Source organism: Corythoichthys intestinalis, chromosome 18 (genome assembly GCF_030265065.1).
Source record: "Corythoichthys intestinalis isolate RoL2023-P3 chromosome 18, ASM3026506v1, whole genome shotgun sequence".
NCBI classification, from domain to species: domain Eukaryota; kingdom Metazoa; phylum Chordata; class Actinopteri; order Syngnathiformes; family Syngnathidae; genus Corythoichthys; species Corythoichthys intestinalis.
In genome coordinates, this window is record NC_080412.1 from 24029233 (window position 1) to 24054910 (window position 25678).

The 25678-nt window shown below is 38.7% G+C and overlaps 1 protein-coding gene across 2 annotated transcripts in view; it reads left to right on the forward strand.

Annotated features, from left to right (window-relative positions):
• The window catches only part of uvrag (UV radiation resistance associated gene), a 111001-nt gene extending 86473 nt beyond the window's left edge, over nt 1–24528 (forward strand). Inside the window, exons 14-15 of one of the 2 annotated variants that reach the window (XM_057820829.1) lie at nt 6254–6345; nt 21665–24528. In XM_057820829.1, coding sequence (XP_057676812.1) covers nt 6254–6345; nt 21665–22451 — 879 coding nt within the window. In that variant the 3' untranslated portion in view covers nt 22452–24528. The remainder of the gene's footprint in view (nt 1–6253; nt 6346–21664) is intronic. The other variant, XM_057820830.1, reaches the window with a different exon arrangement.
• The last annotated feature ends 1150 nt before the right edge of the window (nt 24529–25678 follow it).

Below are 25678 nucleotides of genomic sequence, written 5' to 3' on the forward strand. Positions count from 1 at the left end.
AGAATTGATTTCAAACTTTTACTGTTTGTTTTTAATTCTATTTATGGCCAGGCTCCATCATATCTATCGGAAATTTTAACTTTTCGTAACTCTGGCAGAACTCTTCGCTCGACCGGCCAGCTTGTTTTAGATGTTCCGAGGTCAAAACTTAAACAGTGGGGAGACCGATCCTTTGCAGTTGCTGCCCCCAGGCTGTGGAACAGCCTTCCCTCCGAAATCCGCACCACCACGGATGTAGGTCTTTTTAAGTCTCGGCTAAAAACGCACCTTTTTAGACTCGCCTTTTACAAAGATTAGGATAGCCTGGTTTTATTAGCTTAAGGACTTTTTTTTTTATGTTTTTCGATTTTATCGGTTTTATTGTTTTACTTGCTGGACTTTTATTGTGATGCGCTCTTTGTTTTACTTTATTTTTTAAATGTCATTGTATAATATTTTCCTGCCTTTTATTTATCTTGAGCCATGTTTTGTTGTAAAGCACTTTGAGGGCCTTTCGGGTTTTTGTAAAGGGCTATATAAATAAATTTGATTGATTTGATTGATTGTACTTGAAGTATCGGCAGCAGTCAAATAAGGGAGCAAGCCTGTAATGTCACTGTCAGCACTCTCGTCTTCACTCATATTAAATTTCTGTGCATTGCATCTGTGCTCTATTAGAGGTGCACACACAAATTTGTCCCCATGGTGCTAACATTCTTATACAAAACTTTGTTTTGTTTTTACAGTAAATGTACACGTTATGTTGTGTATTTCCAATTGACATGACCAAACATTTGTATTCCTTTTTGTTATGCTTTTAGAGGTATTCACAGCAGCGTTTTTGAGTTGTTTGGTTTGGGCACACCACTAAAGGTATTTTTGGGATCGGTCTTTATAGCTTTCCACAATATTTCTGTCATCAACAGTGAGTTTTTTTTCTTGATCTAAGGTTTGATGTGTGATAGTTAATAAGTCAATGGTAGAGAGATTTGCAAAAGAAATTTGACTTTATGGAGAGTCACATGTTAAGATGTTTGGAAGGAATGGGCTCAGTAAGAGAGGCTCTGTCTATTAACTTGAAAATAAAATAATAGTTTTTGTAGCTTCAAAGAAGGCAGGATGGGGTAATGAAATCAAGTACATTTACAGTCATCAAACTCTTTTATAACTCATTTTTAGTGCATAAAATGCAACTCAAATTGCTTTAGATCAATTACAATAATCCCCTTCAACTACTTGTCCATAATACACGCATACACATTCCACATCAGGTCTATAGCCGGCTAGACGTCACTTACTTTACCTTTCATGTCCGAAAACTGAGCAGGATGCCGATACCTGATCTGATATCTCCGCAATGTATTAAGGAGAAAATTAAAAGCACCCCTACATTTGAACAAAACTATCCCAACATAACAGTCACATAGACTTCACTATCAGTTGACGGGAAACGGGGCATGGGCCGTTTCGTTGGGGGGCTATTTTCAAAAATTTTAAATTCAAATATTTTCAAAACCAAAGCCACTAGCGACCTAAAACCAAATAGCAACCTAAAACCAAAACAGGCACCTCCCTTAAGCATACGTATAGGAGTCTCCCTGAGGAGCGGTGTCAAAAAATTCAGTCGTTCCCATTAGAATCCCGATTAATTATATATAAAAAAAAAAAAAAGTATAACAAAACTTAAAATGGCTGTAAAATTTTCAAATTTTACGCTAGATGCACAAAAATGGCCAAATGCAGAGAAAATCACCTATATTTTCAGGCTCAATAGCAATATTTAACAGATAACATATAACATTGTTTATTGCCGAAATAGCGACTTTTTGACTTAAGTTTTCAATAGCTAATAAATCACTCAATTTTCACCTTACAAACTTAATACTCAAGGAGAGCATGCAGAATCATCTGAATTTTACTCAACAAAGCAAAATTGGCATTTTTCTATATACAGTCACAACATACAGTATTTATGTTGAATTCCGATGTCACTAATGCTTCAGCTTGTCTTGCCGGCTATCTGGCCCTCGTCATTTTAGACTGAAATGTTACATAAAATAAAACACGTAAAAGTCAGATGTATTTTTTGTATGGACGCAGAAATGTCTAAATTGCTAGGCTTTTTTTCCGCCATTAAATGTGCAGTTGGCCGAAAATGTCCTGATTATTTGAATGTAAAGTTACGCTATTGTGTATAGATACAAAATCCAATCCAATGCTGATGTACAGTTGTGGTCAAAAGTTTACATACACTTGCGAAGAACATAATGTCATGGCTCTCTTGAGTTTCCAGTTATTTCTACAACTCTGATTTTTCTCCGATAGAGTGATTGAAACGGATACTTCTTTGTCACAAAAAACATTCATGAAGTTTGGTTCTTTTATGACTTTATTATGGGTTAACAGAAAAAGTGATCAAATCTGCTGAGTCAAAAATATACATACAGCAACACAAATTAGCAATTTTGGCGAATCATTGACTTGAACAAGTCAGGAAAGTCACTTGGAGCCATTTCAAAGCAGCCGCAGGTCCCAAGAGCAACAGTGCAAACAATTGTTTGTAAGTATAAAGTGCATGGAACTGTTTTGTCACTGCCACGATCAGGAAGAAAGCGCAAGCTATCACCTGCTGCTGAGAGAAAATTGGTCAGGAGGGTGAAGATTCAACCGAGAATCACCAAAAAGCAGATCTGCCAAGAATTAGAAGCTGCTGGAACACAGGTGTCAGTGTCCACAGTCAAGCGTGTTTTGCATCTCCATGGACTGAGAGGCTGCCGTGCAAGAAGGAAGCCCTTGCTCCAAAAGCGGCAACTTAAGGCTCGACTGAAGTTTGCTGCTGATCACATGGACAAAGATAAGACCTTCTGGAGGAAAGTTCTGTGGTCAGACGAAACAAAAATCGAGCTGTTTGGCCACAATGCCCAGCAATATGTTTGGAGGAGAAAAGGTGAGGCCTTTAACCCCAAGTACACCATGCCTACAGTCAAGCACGGTGGTGGTAGTATTATGCTGTGGGGCTGTTTAGCTGCCAATGGAACTGGTGCTTTACAGAGAGTAAATGGGATAATGAAGAAGGAGGATTACCTTCAAATTTTTCAAGATAAACTAACGTCATCAGCCCGAAGATTGGGTCTTGGGCGCAGTTGGGTGTTCCAACAGGACAATGACCCCAAACACACATCAAAAGTGGTAATGGAATGGCTAAATCAGGCTAGAATTAAGGTTTTCGAATGGCCTTGACTTAAACCCCATTGAGAACTTATGGACTATGCTGAAGAAACAAGTCCATGTCAGAAAACCATCAAATTTAACTGAACTGCACCAATTCTGTCAAGAGGAGTGGTCAAAGATTCAACCAGATGCTTGCCAGAAGCTTGTGGATGGCTACCAAAAGCGCCTAATTGAAGTGAAAATGGCCAAGGGACGTTACCAAATATTAGCGCTGCTGTATGTATATTTTTGACCCAGCAGATTTGATCACTTTTTTCTGTTCACCCATAATAAAGTCATAAAAGAACCAAACTTCATTAATGTTTTTTGTGACAAAGAAGTATCTGTTCCAATCACTCTATCAGAGAAAAATCAGAGTTGTAGAAATAACTGGGAACTCAAGAGGGCCATGACATTATGTTCTTCACAAGTGTATGTAAACTTTTGACCACAACTGTATGTCGAATTTCCAAATATCGGTGGTGATAATCGGCCCGGCCAATAATCTGTGTATCTCTATAAATAAATAAAAAATATAGTATATCTATGTGTGTGTGTGTGTGTGTGTGTGTGTATATATATATATATATATATATATATATATATATATATATATATATATATATATATATATATATATATATATATATATATATATATACAGTGGTACCTCTACATACGAAGTTAATCCGTTCCAGGACCTTGTTTGTAAGTCGAAATGGTCGTATGTCGAGCAGGATTTTCCCATAGGAATACATTATAATTCCATTAATTCGTTCCACAGCCCAAAAACCTTCACTAAATCCTTAAAAAAATACTGCTGGTACTATTACAAATGGCAATTACACATAGCAAAACAAATAAATTATAAATCAAAATCGGAATAATAATAATAATAATAATAATAATAATTCCTGTATTAATGTAACGAATCGGGTTCTAATGTGGCGGACGTTTTTTGCTGACCCTGAACGCACCGCGGTGCTGACGTGCCAGAGGCAGACCGGTGAGCTTGAGTTTCACTTTCACTTTGAATGTTTTCTTAACACCGTCAATTGCGGCAGACAGAAGGTGTTTTTGTTTTGAATAAGTTGTGAAATAAATGATAAAAACGTGGCGAAGTTGGCGATTTCTCTGGAGATGTTACCACGATAAGAATTGTCAGCTTAACTTATAAAGACTGGCGAACGATGGTCGGAGGAGGACCGTGGAGATGTATTGTTGAGCCATTTCACGGATGCCCACCCCACGCTCATATTTTTCTGTCATTTGCATCTTCATTTAGAAGGTAAGCGTCAACTTTTTCCTTGTTTCACCACCTGTACCAACCTTTTCTGAAACCTGTGTTGATTTGTCACACAAGAAAATCCGCCGTGCATTCGTCTGCGGTGCTGCCATTGTCGTCGTATTTCGAGCATGTCGTCGGATGTAGAAACAAATGGCGAGTCAAATTTTACGTCGGATGTCGAAAAGTTCGTGTGTCGAAGCGATCGTATGTAGAGGTACCACTGTATATATATATATATATAGTATATATATATATATATATATATATATATATATATATATATAGTATATTATATAGTATATAATATATAATAAAGCTCAAACTGTTGATGAAAAAGTAGTGAGTCATCATTAGAGGTGTGCGAAATTTCCAATTCTTAGATTATTCGCGATTCGGCCGTAGAAGATTCCAGAACGATTCACAAACATCCAAATTCCGATTATTGAAATATGCCAAGTAAAGCAGAACTAAAACACAGTCAGTCAGCGCAGTCTTCGGGACGCAATGAGGAACGGACTGAGAGTGAACATCATGCTCAACTCACGGCTCTGGCACAACTGATTCCGCTTGTTAAAAAAACAATAATACCTGACTGCACCCGACAGCCGCTACATAATGCTACAGTAGATATCACATGTACAAAGATCTAGATGCGAAATGACACACTCAGCGGCGTTAGTAAACAGCCGCCATCTTAAAGCAGGAAGGCTGTTGTAGCGAACCTTCTGAGCGAACCTAATTAACCTTTTATTTAAAATACTCCTAAATCAGCAAAATCTTGACTTGAATCTATCTTTAAATGATGAAACAGTTTTAAAACTTTCACATGTCGAAAGTAGACAGAAGGAAATTATGGAATAACGGGAGCAATTTTAACAACTTTTGATTTACAACAATACATTAATTAAATGTAGTTTAAAACTGCTGATACAGAATGGGGACCTGAGTATTTTATTTACTGTTTTGAACTGTTAACTTGATACTGAAATAGTAGTTTATCATAGCCTGAGAGGATTTTTGTACAATTTTGTAACTAATATACGAAACATTAAAAGCAGCTAATAGCTGGGGGGGTGCATCAATAATCAATTTATAATCGAATCGTAGCCTCTGAATCATATTCGAATCGTTAAGTGCCCCAAGATTCCCACCCCTAGTTATCATTGCATTCTGCTTTTTTAAACTAGCTTTGGTAAATGTCCTTTATTACCATAATGTATGGCTTTCATGAGAATCACCCTCTGGCACTTGGGTGGAAAGAATAGATGTCAGCTGGAAGAAACAGAGCTTGCACGTGTGTGCATTCATGTGTTTTTGTGTGGCCCTGTGGATGCCTGGATGTAGGACACCAGGACCTCCTAGATGTATTCTGAATGTGTGACATGATGCTCTTATCCTGCTCAGTAATATAGATCAAATAAACTTTGCAGGGTAAGGGTTGGTATGCCTTAACATTGCTCAACTGTCAGAGATTGTGGTACCAGAACTATGGTTCACTCAGAACATTTTTTTTTGTTTTACTAGTGTATTTGTTTTTTCTTGCCACCCACATCTTATCCTGTGTCTCCCTACACCTTACTCATTACCTCACGTGACTGTTATCAACTAACGGTGTCCACTGTGTATGCAGTAAAGTAATAGTATGATGAAGAGGGAACAGTGTCAAGGTGAAGGAATGTGCAAAGTCCTCCTCGGTGGGTGGGAGTTCATGTCAGAACACAGTGGTGGGTTTCTTGAGGTTAACACTACAATGTGTTCTTTTTTTATTTCTTGCAGCTGAGATATCAACATGGCTTGACCACCCCAGACCTGCAGCAAACACTACCCAACCTGAAGAACTTTTTGGAACATGGCTTGCTTGTCCGATGGTAGGAAAAAGAAAGCCGTCACCATAGATCAATAAATCCCCCTAAACTATCATTTAATATAACCTAATCTCTTTTTTTGAGACCCTCACAATCTATTCCAGATTGTATCTTCAAAAGTAGTGAGCAACAATAATTATGCCAACATTTCCAATGATGCATTGCGCCAGTACAGAAAAAAATGTTTTGCCATTTCCAGCGCATTGTTTAACTTTTAACCCGAGATGACTGTGGCACAAAAATTTCTAGGCTAAATGAGATGTGAAGATATGTCTTCTCTCCTTTCTTAAGTTCTTGGCCTAGCATTAACACTTAAATGAAACCTTATTGTAGGCAACTCTACTGCCCAAAAAATCACAAATCTTGCTTTTGATCTCCACTGCCCTCCCAGGGACTGCAAATGTGTATTACACAGATTAACTGAATAATCTTATGTTTTGAAACAAGAGAAGCCATGAAAGTTGTTCTCCTATGGACCTTCCCCTGATTACCTCCTAATGGAAAGTGGAAGGGCTCAAACATTGATGAGATCAAAGCATGCATCCTGCTTGTTCTTCGTATAATATTGCTTGCACGCATGTGTGAGAAAACAAAAACAGGAACAAAAGCAATTCTATACTAACTTCCATGTCATCTGTTCAATCAAGACATTCTACTCCTTTTGCAATAACCACATTGACCAGTAAGAACCTCCATCATGACCTGCTCTTAACCTGGCTGTAGGTATTCAAAAGTGCAAGAAAATTAGATTAAACAATAGTGGGTGACTCGTGGAACAAAAACTCAAAGCAAAAACCAAGTGCAAGCAGGTTATATTTCACAGGGGTTTAAAATGCTTTCCTTCCAAAATTAAACCTCACTAATAAACGATAATATACCTAAATTGGACTCAGTGTTCAGCTAAAATCTTTACTCACCACCAGCATTACTCATCAAATTTGGTTGCCAAGAACGCCGTTACCGCAGCCAACTGAAGTTCAGTTTTAAGACATTGAGAATATTAGGTGCTTAAACTGTCCATAAACTTAACCCCATTAAGTCCCTCCGAATAAATCCTTAAGTCTACATTGAATATGTATGTGTGTGTATGTTCAAGTATTTGCCTCGTTCTTGAGTTCTGTTTATTTATATATTTATCAGTCACAATGGTTTTAATTAATCTTTTTTTTTAATATAACACATCGACAACCCAAGGAAATATACAAGGAATTTCTAAATAATGTTAGTTATATTTTACAAACCTATCATGCGTACTAGTCAACCTTGTTAAATCACAAAGTAACTGCTACTAATGACAATTTTGGCAAAGTTGAGTTTCACTAGTCACACACAACACTTGACTGCCTCCAATTTTTTTTAATCAAAAAGTAGGCTACAAGGTCTCAAGAAAAAAACAAATCCCGACACAATCCAACAAAATTCAAGAGATGGGGTGGGGGGGGGGGGGTGATTGAAATCTATTGTTCTAGAAACTGTTACAAAGCTATTTCAAAGCTTTTGGGGGTCCAGAGAATTGCTGTCAGAGTCATTATCCACAAATGGAGAAAACTGTAAGCAGTGGCAAACCATTCCAGGATTGGTCGACCAACTACAACTACTTGAAGTGTGCGATGACGACTCATCTAGGAGCTCACAAAAGAACCTTGAACAACATCCAAACAACTGCAGGCCTCGCTGGCATCCGTTAAAGTCAGTGTTCATGCCTTAATCAAGGCAAAAACCCACAGCTGTTAATAAAAAAGAACATAAGGCTTATCCTACATTTGCCAAAAACATCTTAACCTCATGACTTTTAGAAAAACATTCTGCGGTCATCAACCATTTTAAAACTCTGAATTACTGTAACTCTTAGGTCCTGATTAATTAAATGGTACCAGTTTGATATACGCTTCTAGATTGACACATTTGCTCAAATCATAATTAATGATTTTATGAATAATTAATCTGTGTAAAGATTAGGCGTGGGAATCTCTTGGTACCCCACAATATGACGATACAATGATTATCGATACATAGGTCAGGAAATCATTCTACAAAACAACTAATGAACAGAAAAACAAGCTATCTTCATACTTCTGCTGTACTTTTATCACTAGTAGATGTCCAATCCATTTGAACTGGGAGGATGACAGTGAATGAAACCTCCCCTCCACCCCACTTCAGACAGCCCCCTCCCGCTTATTTGGCCATCAGTGGCAGCCAATGCCAGGCAACAAGATAACTTCCTGCTGATTTTGGGCATTTTAGTGCCACTTCCTGTTGATTTGGGGGCATTTATGTGTCACCTCCTGTTCTGTACCTCAAAATCAACAGGGAATGAACAGGCAGTTACTAAAACTCAACAGAAAGTGACCTGTAAATGCCCCGAAAATCAGAAAGAGGCACTATGAATGCTCTGGTTTCCAATGAACGAATGTACATTCGCCTTTCCTGGTCTCAAGAGATTGGGTATCAAGCGCTGTCAATGGCAGCCATAGAGTTAACTGAGACACTTTTATGGTGGAAGATTTTGGTAGCAACTTGTTGGTTGCTTTTTGTAAACTTTAAACATTGACGCCTTTTTAAAACAAGATCTCGATACTTGGCATGAGCATATCGATAACCTTTTGGGATGCGATGTATCACGATATATGACTATTTCAATATTTTGTCACTCCCATAGCAAAGATACTGATGAAGATAATGATTCCTTAAATAATTATCAATGATGACTTTACAATGCACAAAACAAATAACAATATGCAGCTCTATATACGGTGGAACTTCTACTTACGAAATTAGTTTTTAAAGAAGTCTCTTAAACTGAAAATTCTGTTAGTAGAGATACATTTTCCATGTAAATGACCTAATTCATTCCAAGCCCCCCAAAATTCAGACATAAATCTTTTATAATGCATAAAAATGCTTCAAAACATGTAACATCATCATCTTCTTTTCCTTTCCTCTTTTCCATTCAAGGACATTTTAAAATTAGATTACACAACAAACATAAAATGAGAGTTGTGCATAATGTAAAAAAAAAAAAAGAAAAAAAAAAGAATGAAGAATTAAAGTTAATGCACTCGCATAAAGCTGTCGGAACACCTCATGGCCCTAGGGACGAATGAAGAGGACGCTGGGATATACACATACAGTAGAAGTCCCTCTTAGCCAATTGGATGCCAGGAAGATACTAGGCCAGGGGTGTCCAAACTTTTTGCAAAGGGGGCCAGATTTGGTGCGGTAAAAATGTGGGGGGCCGATTTTGGCTGACGTCCTTTACGTGCAACAATGTATTCAAGCAAATTTTTGCAAGCCATTCTGTGTGTCACATTTGCTTTATTATTCTTTTTAATTAATGATTTCAACACTCTCGCAGCTAGCCTTTGTGGCATTCTCTTTAGACTCTCGGGCACTTGCGAAATACTACTGCTGTGGAGTTAAACTAGCTTCAAGTTGCTTCAATTTGTCGCTGCGTATCTTCCCTGTAATCCTGTCGTACATGTCAGCGTGTCTTGTTTGGTAATATCGCCTCACATTGAACTCTTTAAAAACAGCGACTGTCTCTGCAAATGAGGCAGTTGTTGCATGTTTTAGTGAAGAAATTGTCCAATGTCCATCTACCCTCAACTTTCTTGCTTTTTTTTTTTTTGTTGATTGTCGCCATTTTAGAAAATTGGAAGAGTTACATGGGGTAATGTTGCTTAGTATGTAAGCTGCTTCATATGCTGGTAGCAGTACTGCTGACCAATTTTTTAAGTCTGTGTTCGGGCCAGACGTTATTGATTTTATGACAGAGGCTGGGGGCCGGATGAAATTTGACCACGGGCTGCATTTGGCCCCCGGGCCGGACTTTTGACATGTCTGTACTAGGCAACAGCTAATAGCAGTACAGCTATAATAAGTATGTTACATTCAATAAAGTCTTTGAGCTGCGAGTAACAGCTATACTTTATTTTTGCCGTGCGCATCCTGAAATTTCTTTCATAACAAGAGGCAATATTTTCCAGTTGAGGTGTGTTGTAACCTGAAAATTCCTGAAAATTGTTGAGACATTCGTAAGTAGTTGTACCATTGTGTAGGTAATTTTGATGTATTGAATGCATGGATGTATTTATGACAACATAATTTTATATTTAACAAGTTTTGGACCAAACTTATTATATTTAAAGATATGAAAAAAGGAAAAACTGAAAATTAGTAAGTTTTTGGTAATATGGCCATGGAAATAGGGAAATTATTTATACCCACTGCTGGCCAAAAGTATTGGCATCCCTGCAATTCTGTCAGATAATGCTCAATTTCTCCCAGAAAATGATTGGAATTACAAATGCTTTGGTAGTAATATCTTTATTTATTGTACTTGCAATGACAAAACACAAAAGAGAATGAAAAAAAATAAAATAAAAAAAATCATTATCATTTTACACAAAACTATTGGCACCCTCAGCCTTATACTTGGTAGCACAACCTTTAGAGGAAATAACTGCAAGCAACCGCTTCCAGTATCCATCAATGAGTTTCTTACAATGCTCTGCTGGAATTTTAGACAATTCTTCTTTGACCAACTGCTCCCGATCTCTGAGATTTGAAGGGTGCCTTCTCCAAAATGCTTGATCTTCAAATGTGGCCACTTTAGAAGTCTCCAGTGCTTTCTGTCAAACCATTTTCTAGTGCTTTTTGAAATGTGTTTTCGGTCATTGTCCTGCTGGAAGACACATGACCTCTGAGGGAGACCCAGCTTTCTCACACTGGCTCCTGCATTATGCTGCAAAATTTGTTGGTAGTCTTCAGACTTCATAATGCCATGCCTGGTCAGCAAGCAAAGCAACCCCAAAACATCAGGGAACCTCCGACATATTGACTGTGGAGACTGTGTTCTTTTCTTTGAAGGCCTTGTTTTTTTTCCTGTAAACTTTATGTTTATGCCTTTTCCTGAAAAGCTCTACTTTTGTCTCATCTGACCAGAGAACATTCTTCCAAAACGTTTTTGGTTTTCTCAGGTAGGTTTTGGCGAACTCCAGCCTGGCTTTTTTATGTCTCTGGGTCAGAAGCGGGGTCTTCCTGTTTATCCTACCATAGAGTCCCTTTTCATTTAGATGGCAGCAGATAGTACAGGTTGACACTGTTGTACCCTCGTACTGCAGGACAGCTTGAACTTGTTTGGATGTTAGTCAAAGTTCTTTATCCACCATCCGCACAATCGTTGGTTTAAATCTCTCGTCAATTTTTCTTTTCGTCCACATCTAGGGAGGCTAGCCACAGTGTCATGGGTTTTACACTTATTGATGACACTGCGCACGATAGACACAGGAACATTCAGGTCTTTGGAGATGGACTTGTAGCCTTGAGATTGCCCATGCTTCCTCACAATTTTGCTTCTCAAGTCTTCAGACAGTTCTTTGGTCTTCTTTCTTTTCCCCATGCTCAATGTGGTACACACAAGGACATAGGACAGAGGTTGAGTCAACTTTAATCCATTTTAACTGGCTGCAAGTGTGATTTTGTTATTGCCACCACCTGTTATGTATCACAGGTAGGTAACAGGTGCTGTTAATTACACAAATTAGAGAAGCGTCACATTATTGAAGGGTGCCAAAACTTTAGTCTGGCCCATTTTTGGGGTTTTGTGTAAAATGATGATTTAATTTTTTTCCATTCTCTTTTGTGTTTTTTTCATTGCCAGCAAAATAAATGAAGATATTACTACCCAAGCATTTGTAATTGCCATCATTTTCTGGGAAAAATTGAGCATTATCTGACAGAATTGCAGGGGTTCCAATACTTTTGGCCAGCACTGTAGGTAATTTGGATGTATTTAATGCATGGATGTATTCATGACAACCGAATTTTATATTTAACACGTTTTGGACCAAATTTAATATATTTTGAAAATTATCAAAAAAGACAAATGGTGCAAATTAACAAGTTCTTGGTAATGTGGGCATAGAAATAGTGAAATTATTTAATATCAACAAAGTGAAACGAATTTGTTGTATTCAATATTTTATGGAGTCTAAACAATTATACTAAGGCAGTGCACATTAACTAGTTAACGCTGAGTAAAGTCAGTTAAGTTTTTTTTTCATTCACACATTAACATTAGACCCACCAAAGAAAAAGTTAAGGCTTTTGTCGACTTCTATTGCATGTTCTGAACCGACTGAATTGAGAACAAAGTGTCTTGATACAGAGCAGTTCAGAGTGCTGTCCAATTGAGTAGTGGAGCAAACATTCAGGCTCGCAGAAAGTGTGCACCTTGTTTTTACCACTACTGTATTCACTACTAAATATGCTACCTAGCTATAAATACAGTGGGGAGAACAAGTATTTGATACACTGTCAATGGGAAAACCCATTGGCAGTGTATCAAATACTTGTTCTCCCAGTGGATGTAATAAATAATAATAATAATAACAACGTATGGCAGCAATTTATTGTGATATTATTATTTAAGAACCTGCCTGCAAGTAACGTTTTGAATGCTTTTTTTTGAGTAAACATTTCTTCTTATAAATCTTACAAGATATTGACAGCTTATTGCACCGACTTCCTTTCTGCCAGAGTCCAAAAGTCACTCTTTTGAATAAAATAGGAAGCATAGCTTTCACTGTGATCACATTTTCGTTATGTTTTTTCTTGTTAGGGATTTTCTTAAACATCAAACGGCCAAATCTTATCTCCCATTGCTTGCTTTGGCTCGAACCCATGGGTCCTTCGCAGAAATTTGATAGTAGAAGGCCTGTCTCTGTGCCTGCGATGGGCCAGATTTGATGCCAGGACTGAATAAAGGGAGGACAGAGGAAAATATCTTGAACAGTGAGGTCTATTTCTGGTTCAGCTTGTCATATTTTTTTTTGTTAGATGATCTTGGCAGAGACTTCATGGTTGCGCTGACACTGTGCAGTGAAGTTGTTGTCAAGGAAATATAAAAAGGCAGTTTGGTGCTGCCAGGATTGAACACATTACACATGTATTGTGCTATTTCATTGATCCAGAATATTTTGTCAGTAATATAGTCACTTAAAAGGAATTGCAGCAACTAGTCTCGCCATTGGTTGGAAGATCCTGATAAATAGATGCTAAAGTTTATTATTAAAGTAAAGTAGTCATTATTAGGGAAGTCAAATGATATTTTACGTACCTTGGTTTTAAAGCTGAATTACATTACCCATTTCCCTAAACAATATGTGACATCTTCATTCCTTTCCACTGATTTTCAATTGTATGGACTTGGTTACAAACTGTGCATGATTATGATTTGGAAAGCCACATATCAGCATGGGATGCCCTTCAGCTTTTGTTAGTGTCACTGTTTTGATTAGTGTTTTGTATTTTACCCCCGCTAAGGAAAAAAAAAAAAGTTTCATTGCTATACTACAGTATTTAGTTAGCAAAACATTTGAAGCAAATGCCCAAATGAAATTTTTTCATTTGCTGACTGTTAAACCAGAGGAAGATGTTAACTAATGTTTTAATCCTAACGGGAAAAATCCAGCATGAGGAAAAAGAGAGGAACAATGGAATATTTAGACTTTATTGTATAATTTTCTTTGTCTTCGGCGTTTATAATGTTTGTCACTTTCAATTCATGCAAAGGAACTACAAAATCATTTCTAACATCAGATGCCAGTACACATTACCTGGACATACAGTGTTGTAAAGTAGTGTTTTAGCAAAAGTTAAACAACCTATTAAAACATAAAAACAATAAAACACTGAGTCAACCAGTTTTCTACCTGCACAAGTTCAGTGAACAAACATTTGTGAACTTGTTCATATCTTGGGCAAACGTAAACTGAATGTAGTGTACTGTATTTTGGCTTTTTGAGCGAGTTAATTTGACTGCTAACGGCGTACCGCAAGCAATACGTCACTTCCGCTCATTAATATTCATGACATTAGCTACTGTTGCTAAGTAAGGACAAGCCACCGTTTGTCCCTAATAGGAAATGAATGGAAATCGTGTACGAAGGAGATGTTTACAGAGTTAAACCTACCAATTCTCTCCGAAAATGATGTGCCTGGTGCCAAATTCACTGGCAAAGATGTGGAAGAACACTAAAAGAGTCTCGAGTTTTTGGTTTCCGGAAACGTATGAAGAAAACATCCTTCATTTGTCGTAATGTCTAGAGTCGTTTCTACAAGTTCCAAAAAAGCAATGCGTGATCGGCATGTTCGTTTTTGAAAGATTACCGGAGAAAAGTAGCACTTTTTACGTTGGGTCTATGCGAGGGCGGGTCTATAACGTCCCACTTCGGCTTTACTTCCGCTTTACGATGCGACGTCACGGTCTAAAAATAGCCTGCGTGCGGTACACCATTAGCAGCTTTTGGACGACAATTCAAATCCACTTAAACACCTTGTACGTAATTTATAGCGGGATAAATGCCAGTATCTCACAACCGTGCAGTTCACGCATCATCAAAATGTGACACATTTTTGGAGGGGGGAAAAGTGCAATGATACAGTGCTAAATATTTTCTTGAATATCTCTTGAATGAATAAACATTACTGTTGGACTAAGGACAAGTGATTTTAAATTCACATTGATTCCATTCTGTTCAATGTCGCACATTTTGACAACGGGTTCACTGTTTCTTCTGCAAATTAATAACGTCTTAATGTTTTTCTTAAATCTGGTCAAACAATTGTCCCCATCTTGTTTTGAGTGTTAAAGACTAATTGACAGATTAATGCGTCAGATTATTCCACTTACTTTAAGTAAATATTACTTTTTGTGCTTATTGAGGGGCAGATTGATTTGTGCTTATTAAGGGGCAGATGAAGAGTTCAATTCTTAAACGTTTTATTTGGTTAAATTGAATTGAATGTGTCATTCTCTGTCTCAAAAGTAATATTACCCAAACACCCCCCCCCCCCCCCCAAATGCCTAAGTTACAGCCATAGTAACACCATATCAACTACACTGTAAAACCAACCTATAGAATTTACTCAATAAATTTGAGATAACAATGTACACTCAATTTAATAGTGTAAAGTTTAGCCAATGTTACTTAGTAAATAACCTAAATCGGTCAACAATAATATACTCAAATAATTTGGGTAAGGTTTACTTAACATTTTGAAACCGATTATATTACCTAATACCTATTGAAATTGAGTATTATTTACCCGTGATTGTAGTGTATGTATATTTTACTGATTTTTTTTTTTTTTTTTTTAATAAATCATTAAAATATCAGCTTAATTTCTATTGTAGACTAGAAACTGCAATTTCGGGAGAAATTACACCTGGGTCTTTCCTCAGTGGAGATAGGTTTGTTTTACCCTTAATTCATTGCACACAAGAGAAACATTTGATTATCAACTGTTTTTATTGACTATTTGCTCATCAAATTTAAAATTTACAGTAACAAATTGTCTGGCAAATATAAATTGCATGCAAACATTTTTTCCTCATAGTATGTGTTCAAGTACAGTATTACCTGATGACTGAAGAACTCGAGGGCATCAGTCCAAGATAAGTAAAATGCAAACAACATGAGTTTAAGAAAAGTTTTAACTGAACAGTGAACAACACCAGTGCATCAAGCATATTTCGGTTTGAGATACAAATAATGCAAAAATGCTGTACCATAGATGATTGAACCCCACAGGAGTGCTATGTTGTAGCATGTTAAACTAGAGTGCGAAATAGTTTCATGAAATTAGTGTGCAAATTTAAGAAACAAATGTTAAGGAAATGCATTATTATTAGAGAAGACTGTCCAACACACCTGAATCAAATAATTAGGATCATTATCAGGCTATTGGCTAGCTTGTTGATGAGCTGTTCCTTAATACATATTGACTAATCCGAGTTGTGGTGGCCTCTAGTGGTTGCCGCCATTACCTCAGTCGCAGCCCAGCTCCATTCAATGTAAACAGTAATGTTAGCTGCTGCTGGATGTGTGCTGCGGGCGGCACACTTCATCAAAGGCAGATTGGGTACTTCCAGTCGGAGACTTGAGGGGGGAGGGGGGGCACTCAATTATTCTGAAGGGCGAAACATATGACAATACTGTGCACCGTAACTGAAAAGTTAATCAGAAAAAAGGTTAATGGTTCAAATTAAGCCACATTATTAGCAGCGACTCTTGTTGCTTTGCTCTGAAGAACATTGTTAGTTAGCTATCAGGAATGGCTTTCGCAAGTCAGGAATAACATATAAAACTATTTTTACTATAGGGGCTTCTTAATTTAACATGCAGCATGCCAGGCTTGTTAATGTTTTCGCATTGTCAATTTTAAAAGAAACTAAGTTTAAACGTACCTGCTACCGTACGCTGCCATCCAATTTGGAGTGTCCCACCTAATGAAACTGTCCTCCTTTCAGTTTCAAAGAAGACCCGTTGGCGTATGCACAGCATTGACCACACACCTAATATTTTTGGATAGATATTGTTTGTTCAAGTTGATTTGGTATACAGAGTTAATTTTAACCAATTTAATACAGTTCACGTGCTTATATTTATATTTTAATATGGATAATAATTTCTACCCACATAAATCGTTTTTCATAGTGTAGAGACGCACCTCGCTGCCTGCCGCTACCGGATGATGTAATTTACAGAAGGGCACCCAGCACGCCAATACAGAAGTATAGCACTACGTTATCCTTGCCATATATTGCAAAGATTTTCTGTGTTTTACCAGCGAGATTCATCATGCCATCTCAACGTGTAGCGATTAATTGCTGACACAAACGCTCGAAACTATCTGTGGCCCAAAAAACCTTCTTCTGCAAGGATTTGGACATCTTTCGTGAGAATCAAGCTGAAGTACTTCTCTCCAGCTTCTCGATCACTTCATTTGTTTTCAACATCTCGGCGACAAGCGCTTTGAAAGCCTAGCTGAATACAACCTTCCAGGCATCTGTGGCAAGATCAAACATTAATGTCTGTCAATCATCGTTAACTTTACTAAGCAACTCCAGTGCACTGCCTGACAAACAAAGAGCAGCAGAAAGGAGCGTGAGACTACGTGATCGACTCGCGATGGCTCATCTGTATTTATTTTATTTTTTAATTGAAAAAACTGCGATGGACTGAGGAGCGCAAAGTTTGAAGCGCGAAGTAGGGAGGGATCACTGTACTGTACTATAAGCAGTTTGATGTTTAATAAGTAACTCATAAAAGTAGACAAGCATTCTTTTCTCAACTTCTTTATAATTGTCCTGGATGTCGAATGATCTCTTTTAAAATGGCAAAGTGTTTGATGGTGAAACTATCAATCATACAGTACGTACAAATTCAAGGCAGTAGGAAAAGAAAGAAAGGTCGGTTATTTCTGTTGAACAGAAAAGAATGAGGCAATTCAGTAGCAGGCATGAATCTTCTGAGATCACAAAGAGAATCTCTTTCACCTCTGAACCCACTTAAGAACCAGCAGAATGGTCCGATTAAGGAGTCTAGTATATTATAAATGGCCATGCCTATCAGAAAAAAGAGCTACTTAAATTAATTTATGGCTTCACTGCAAGGGCGAGGTGGGCTGTTTCAGATCGTGCGTCTGTTATCTGTTACAGCAAAAAATGTCTCGCATACTTGGGTGAGCGCCTGCTGTGCACTTGTGGATGACAGCAAAAAGTGTAGCCTCATGATTGTACGGAAGTACTGGGATTTCCAGAGAGATGCAGCTGTCGTTCACATTGATCAAAGATGGATCCAATTTTGCTTGCTTTATTTGGGTATATTAAATTTACATTCGATAGAACAGTCATATTTGAGCTGGTCAGGCTGCATGAAAAACTCAGATACGTGTCTGATGTGGGCAGAGAAATTGGATTTGGCCTGCAGTGTGAATATAGCCTTTAGACCAAAGGTGAGCAAGCTATCCCATAAAGGGCTGCAGTGGGTGCGGGATTTTGCTACCTTTCACCAGCCTTTCACCAATCAGTTGATTGCTGTCAGGTGCTTCTTGTTTCCGCTAAAACCTCATTGGTTAAACTGTCTCTGCTGAATCAGCTGGAATAAACACCAGGACCCACTGCAGCCCTAGAGGACAGGTTTGCCCATTCCTGCTTAAGACAGTATATCAGTAAAGCCTGGAGAATTTAGATTACTTTTAGGAAGCATTTCATTAGCTCCTAGAGCAGTGGTTCTTAACCTTGCTGAAGGTATTGAACCCCGCGAGTTTCACATATGCATCCACGGAACCCTTCGGAATTAGTTCACTCAAAAATAAAAATTCTATTTCAAAACCAATATATCTCACCTAATATCTAAGCGGATTCCTATTCAACTTCTCGTTTTGACAGCATGTTTTTAAAAAGGTCAAAATTTGAGTCCACGCTGGGCATCAGTCTGTTTTACTTCTTCATACCAAGTGTGAGTCAACCTTCCACTGATCAAAACAGTTTCTCCTCCCTTCAGATAGAGAACAAGCAGTCGAAAGAAATGGAATAAAGCATATACTGGTAAATTGGGGCAAGCCAGTCAAAATCGTAATCTAAAATGCTACTTTGCTTGGATATAGACCCCAATCACGTGTCACAACTCCGCCCCCCTGACTGGTACCGCCATATTGTCCGTCAGCTCATCGTGTTTACATATTACCGCTACGTACATTCCTCCTGTTACTGCGTGTTTTTCTGATTGTCTAAGGAATCACCGCCTAGTAAACGAACCCAAAAACCTTCCTGACAATCGTTAACATTGAATTAATCAAAATGGTGAAGGCATGTGTGGCAGTTGGTTGCAGTAACAGAGAAGATAAACGGTCATTTTAGTAGTTGCTGTGTGCCCATTGTTAAAAGGGCAAATCTCGAAAGCAGCACGGTTTGTTTATCTTGGTCCATGATGGGTTTGTGTCGACAGCTGTTAGACAGCGGCGAAAACATTAATATGATGCCAGCACGATCGCAGACATCATCAGACGGAGACTACGAAGCTCCTCGCAACTGTCGCGCAGCGAGAAGGTGAGCGCAACAGCAGGTGTTGTGCCGAAAAATAGCCGCCCTGTGTGAAATGTCGCCCCTGACGGGAGCACCCACACGGAAACGACTTTCTTGTACCGTGAATATGTATTATTTTACTCTGCTTGAACTAATAAATGTCATACCTGTGTGAATGTCATTGGGATATGGTCGTGAAAACCTGTAGACTAATACATTTCTGTTCAAAGATGGTTATGTGGCCCAGTCCACGATTTGTTACTAAAATACAGTACTAATACTTTGTGTAATTTAATTGCTTAAAACTGATCTTACAGTCGTAAATCCATTACTGTAATGCGTCCATGAAAACATTTGATGTTTTCATGTCAATAAAGCGTTATAGATAAGCGCTCCGTCAGGGGGGACATTTCACACGGGGCAGCTATTTTTCGGCACACACCGGCCCGTTGTCGATCAAGTTTCATTTTACAATCGTGACAACGGTGACGCTCAGCTGACCAAATGTTGGTTTATATTCGGGCTGGTGCCGATTTTGGGTACCCGACTCCTCATCGTGACATAGACTGGAGTATTTTTGGAAATGTTGTGGTCTCAGGACGAGCTCTGACGCACGGGACCGGACGGGAGGAAACATCGGTTTGGGCATCAAATATGGATCTGGCGACTGGATCAACCGAAGCTTTTCCAAATAACGGCTTTTATGCAACTCATCCAATGAGTTTACAGCGTCTGAAAGCACCGGGGCTTCCATAATTTGCAAGTGAATCCACCTTTAGAAACTACGATCATTGAGAATACGGACACAGAATGACGGACAATATGGCGGCACAATACAGCGATCACGTAATTGTGTGACGTTGGTGATTGGGGTCTATAGACCCTACAGAATGACGTGTCGCTGTATCCGGCCGCCATATTGTCCGTCTCTGTTTAGCCCTATTCTCAATGGTTTCAATTAGTCGTTCAGTTTATAGAGCAATTCATGGAAGCCCCGGTGCTTTCAGACGCTGTAAACTCATTGGATGCGTTGCATAAAAGGCGTTATGTGGAAAAGCTTCAGTCTATCCATTCGCCAGATCCATATTTGATGCCTAAATCGATATTTTTCGACCCGCTGTCTTCGCCCTCTCTGCCTGACATCTGCTACCCTGATATCTACAACTAACTTGTCCACACAAAATCAGCCTATTCTCACGAAAGTTTGAAAAACTTTAAGAGCAGCACTCTAAGCAACATTACCCCGTGTGACCCAATTTTCTAAAATGGCGACAATCAATAAAAAAAAAAAGTTGACTGCGATGGCCGATGCTTCAAGGATAGGTGGATATTGGACTATTTCTTCAATAAAACACGCAACAACTGTGTCTGCCTCATTTGCAAAGAGACAGTCGCTGTTTTTAAAGAGTTCGATGTGACGCGATAATATTACCGAACAAGACACGCTGACATGAACGACATTACAGGGAAGATACACAGCGAGATATTATAGCAACTTGAAGCTAATTTAATTTCACAGCAGCAGTATTTCGCAAGAGCCTGAGGGTCGAATGAGAACGCCACAAAGGCAAGATTGTTGAAATTATGAATTTAAAAAAATATATATATATAGCAAATGTGACACACAGAAGGGCTTGCTAAAATTTCTTTAAATGTATTGTTCTACGTAAATCAGCCCAGGTAACCACACACACACACATTTTTACCACACCAAATCCAGCCCCCTTTTAGTGCAGCTTTTAGTGAGTATGTGAGTACTTCTCGGAGTATTTACAGAGTATGTTTCTAGGATTAAGAGTGTTTAGGTAACATATGACACAAATTTGAGTCCATCTGTCATTTAAAGTGCCTGTGACAGCATAAATTTTTTTAAATAGCATTATGTGAATCAGAATCATATTTTGAGACGCTTCGACTATATACAACAATTTGGCAAAGCGCAGATGACGAGAAATTAGTCTTTTAATCTGCTGTTTAGCACCGCCTGTCATTATAACGCTCTTGCGTCCACAGTTGGAGGGTGACGTCGGCAAGGTCACGATTTCATGATTTTGAATTCAGCCCATTGTGGCGAAATTATTCACAACGAGGAAAATGCGACAAAGAGAGCAGTAAAATGTAATTGTTTCAATCTCTCTACTCCAATATTTTTACAGGATATTTTTATCCAAGTATTTTTCCTTAGTAAAATGTGCGCCATGTTCCCAGTATTTGACATAATACAAAACACGTAATTTACCCACTTCCTCGTCGGTCCAATGGTCCCACAGTTGTTAGACTTATTTCAGCCATTATCCGCAGTGAACGGAAACTTTTTGAAACCCAAAAAGGCGATACTTCGATTCAAGTATTTTTTAACCTGCCATTACGTAACAAAAGTTTGAGAACTACTGAAAAAAATGTGCAAGATTGCTTTCAATATTAAGTCTTTTCCTTACTCCACAGTGATCGACACCATGTTTCTAGCTCCATCCCCGTGCCAGGGAAGTCTCACCTCGGGGTTCCTAGTGCCTCGGAAGCAGCTTACCAACGACACACCGGCTCCCCTGACCGGGGACTGAGGAAACGAGCGAATTCTGAGACCGACAAGTACAAGACAAATCCACCGCCCAATTTTGGCGCAGCTGTCGGGGAGGAACCAGCTATGGTAACCCAAACAAAGCAACCATCTCCGCCTAAACTCTTGTCTTCTTCCCTGGATGCCTCCATGGCCTCACTTGACCTCACAGAGCCCATTGAAGCGAAAGAAGACGGAATAAAGATAGAGGAAGAGGGCGGTACAGCCGCAGAGAAGGAAGTCCACAAAGATCAGACTGAAGAGCAAACACCCCACAGCACTTCAAGCTCTTCTACACTGGCGAAATTTAGTGACGATCCAGCAACCGCTGGTCAGCATACAGGCATCATGAACGGCTCAGTGGTTCCAGGACAGGTAACGATTCCAGGTCCTGGTCCATGCTGCTCAGTGGAGCAAGCTGAGGAGATCATGGGGACAGAGGCCACCAACTTGGGCCTGGGAATGGGACTACGGGTGGGCTTGGAGATGGCTGAGGAGACCAGGCTGGAAGACTACCGCTGTATCCCTGTGGACCAGGCGGTAGCTGTAGAATGTGATGAGCAGGTGCTCGGGGAACTGGACGTTGCTGGCTTCGAAGAGTTCTCCAGACGCATCTACGCACTGAATGAGAACATGTCTAGCTTCCGTCGACCGCGCAAAAACTCAGACAAGTGAAACAGATGACTGATGAAGACAGGCTGGAGTAAGAGATAGAAAACAAAAACTTGCACATGGATTTTGGTTAGAATTATGTCAGGGATTTAAAGAGAGAGGACATTAATGGAGCTTTTCTGGTATAATGACCAATTTGCACTTATATTAAAACAAAATTCCTTGACGTATTTTGGAATGAAATGCAATTGCAAGTGCAAGGATATCTGATTTTTATGTTTGGGAGCTGGCATTTATTTTAATGATCCAATATTACTGATAATTCAATACATTTTTTTTTCCATTATTCATAAAACAATTGGACCTCTATAATAATGGTATCTCCTTAAACTAGTGTTTTGTATTTAGAAACATCCTTCACATCATAAACAAGATAAATGCACTCATCCAGTAGCCTTAACTGTTATTAGAAGACACAATTCCAAGCATCGTTTCACTGCAGAATCTCACGATCTACGTGTCATACTAACATACCTCAGGTTGAACCTCCAACAGACACCGTTTTGCATGCTTCACTGTTATTACTTCGTCACATGCACATTCAGTCCAACTGCAACATTTGCACGTGATGGGCCAAGTAAGCAATTCATTACGCTGTGAAACTGGATGTGGATTAATTGCATTCCAATAAGTGCATAGCATGACTGCCCCATTGAAATTATAGTTGATCAACAACATTTTGTAAAACGTCCATCCACTCGTCATAGTAAATGCTAATAGGATGTGCGCTACGCCTTGCATGGCAGTGGTGACGGCTGGGTGGGCTTTCGTGTGTTTGCATGCTAGGTGGTGAGGGTTGCTTACATTAATTTATACAGTCACGCAAATTAGCGTTCCACCAATGACCTTTGAACCATCATGAAAAGGGAGGTGGTGACTGGAACCCAGTAATTCAAGGGATTCACTTTCACCCCTGTTGACATGGCAACCTGCCCCCTAATGACCTCACTGGACCATCATGATTGTCTTTTTTTTTTTTTAAATGAGATTCTTCCCCATTATTAACATTAATGTTGAAATGCATTGATTGTCACGTTAAGGACACCTTAAATGTAGTAGTTCGACTTGTCCTTAACCGGTTGGAATATCTCACTTGTTCTTTATTGCTCTGGCATTCTTGTCTATTCGATCTGAATGCTTTCTTGCACTGGTATTCAGAAAAAATGTCCATTTATTTATGTCCCACAAATGTTGTGTTTTTATTTTTTGGACAACTAATTAGTGCTATAGTCCCTAAGTTAAACCAAATGTTAAATTATTTCCCAAGCAATGTGTTGGTCCTAATGTGGACATCTGCAGTAAAGCCCCTCCGCCGGCAGCCCACGATTCATTTCAGCTCCAATCCTGTCCCAATGGACTTTTATGAGGTATTGTACGTAATATAACAAGTTGAATCGTATTAAGATAATTTCCTTATACTGCAAGATGGTTCCGTAAGTAACCATGGACGTATACTTTTGTATGGGGTTCTTTTTGTTATTAAAGACTTGCAGTCCAACAGTCTATGCTTTTTTTTTTTCTTTTTTTTTTTTCTTTTTATTCATACACTCAGTATTTTGCTTACTGTATTTTCCGCATCGGAGTATAAGGTGCATCTTCAATGACTGGTCTATTTTAAAACCTTTCACATATAGGATACACTGCATTATAAGGTGCAGTAGTAATAGTTGTGTTATGCATTCACTTGATTGAGCTGCGCTAAAAATAAATGTAATGCTATGATTAACCAATTTTGATCCTTATTTAAGGCGCCTCCAACTATGAGGCACACTGAGTTTTTGAGGCAATCAAAGGATTTTAGGTGCACCTTGTGCGGAAACTATGGTACTTACTGTATTTATAAATTATCATTGCTAACAATGTACTGTATTACAGTTTTTCTATTGCTCTGATATGTTTCTCAGAACAGAATTGAAATTCTCAGAACTACTTGTTCAAACTTCACAACATGTCACAAAAGTAGCAAAACAACATGGATTATCTGCAAAAAGCCAGTTTTCTGTTCAAAATACTTGGTCTATCACTCAAAATTAAATGTGTGTCAATGAACATGTTTGTGCTGTCAGAATGAAAAGTCCTTGTTTCATTGTGTGCAGATGGTGGAAGGCTTGATGCTGAAGTTGGTGTACGTTAGGGATGCAACGATACAGTTAAGTCACGGTTGGGTTCGATTTCCGATACAAGGGACAATTTTTGATTCGATTCTATACATTAATGCTCTGAAACAAAAATTACAAGTGTTTTTTTTTTTTTTAGTTTATTTTGCTAACGAGCAAAAATAACAATGCCATCATATAAACATGCATTATAGTGCATAATATTTATGTGTTTACTTCTTACTGATCTGAAGAAATTTTGTATAAAAGTGCTGAGAACAATCTTTACTGTTTGTAAAGTGAAGCGGGGCACACTGTTGATTGCTATTACTCTATTAGCAGGTATGAGAAATGAGAAAAACATTCTATTTGTGGTCCGAGTCCATCTGTGTTACGTAATCAATTAACAATATTTGCAGCATTATCTATAGTCACTGGTATGGATTGATTTGGCCTGCTTAACTTCCATTCAGTCATGGCAATTTTTTAATTAATCAATTTTGTATATGGACTACGCGTCCTGTGATCACTCTGGGCTCACGCAGCCAATGGCATGGAATGTAACCTAGCACATCGAGGTTGCTATTTGATGATATCTACTGTGTGCGCGCGAGTGTTGTCGGGCATTAAAAAAAAGTTAACAAACGCCACAGAAGTCACACCTGCTAATTACTGCACAAAACCAGAATTTGACAATCGACTTTCATAAACAGCATGAGTTTGAACTACAGCACTCTTAATTTGCTAATCATTGTTCATTATGTAACCGTGATTTAGGTCTCTGTGACCCACGGTCTTAACCTGTCTGTTGTCAAAGCGAGGTTATCCGAAGCAGCCAAGTCGGCAACAATATATTGACAGTGTTTGTTGTACGTATCCAAAAAGATAGTCATTGTTTAATATATACGAGTGGGGATAGCGTATCAGCTCACCCAAAATGCTGCCAGACAACGGATCTGAATGACATTGAAGCCGTCAAGCCGCCTCCTTAAGTTTCTGTCATTTCTCACAAGCAAGGATCCGCATGCGCCACAGCTCCCACCTTTCATGTAGTTTGTGGGAGGAGTGGAGTAGGGGGGCTGCTAGCGGCAGTTTGTTTTTTCAAGGCAAAGCTGCGCCGGATATTTTAGCAAG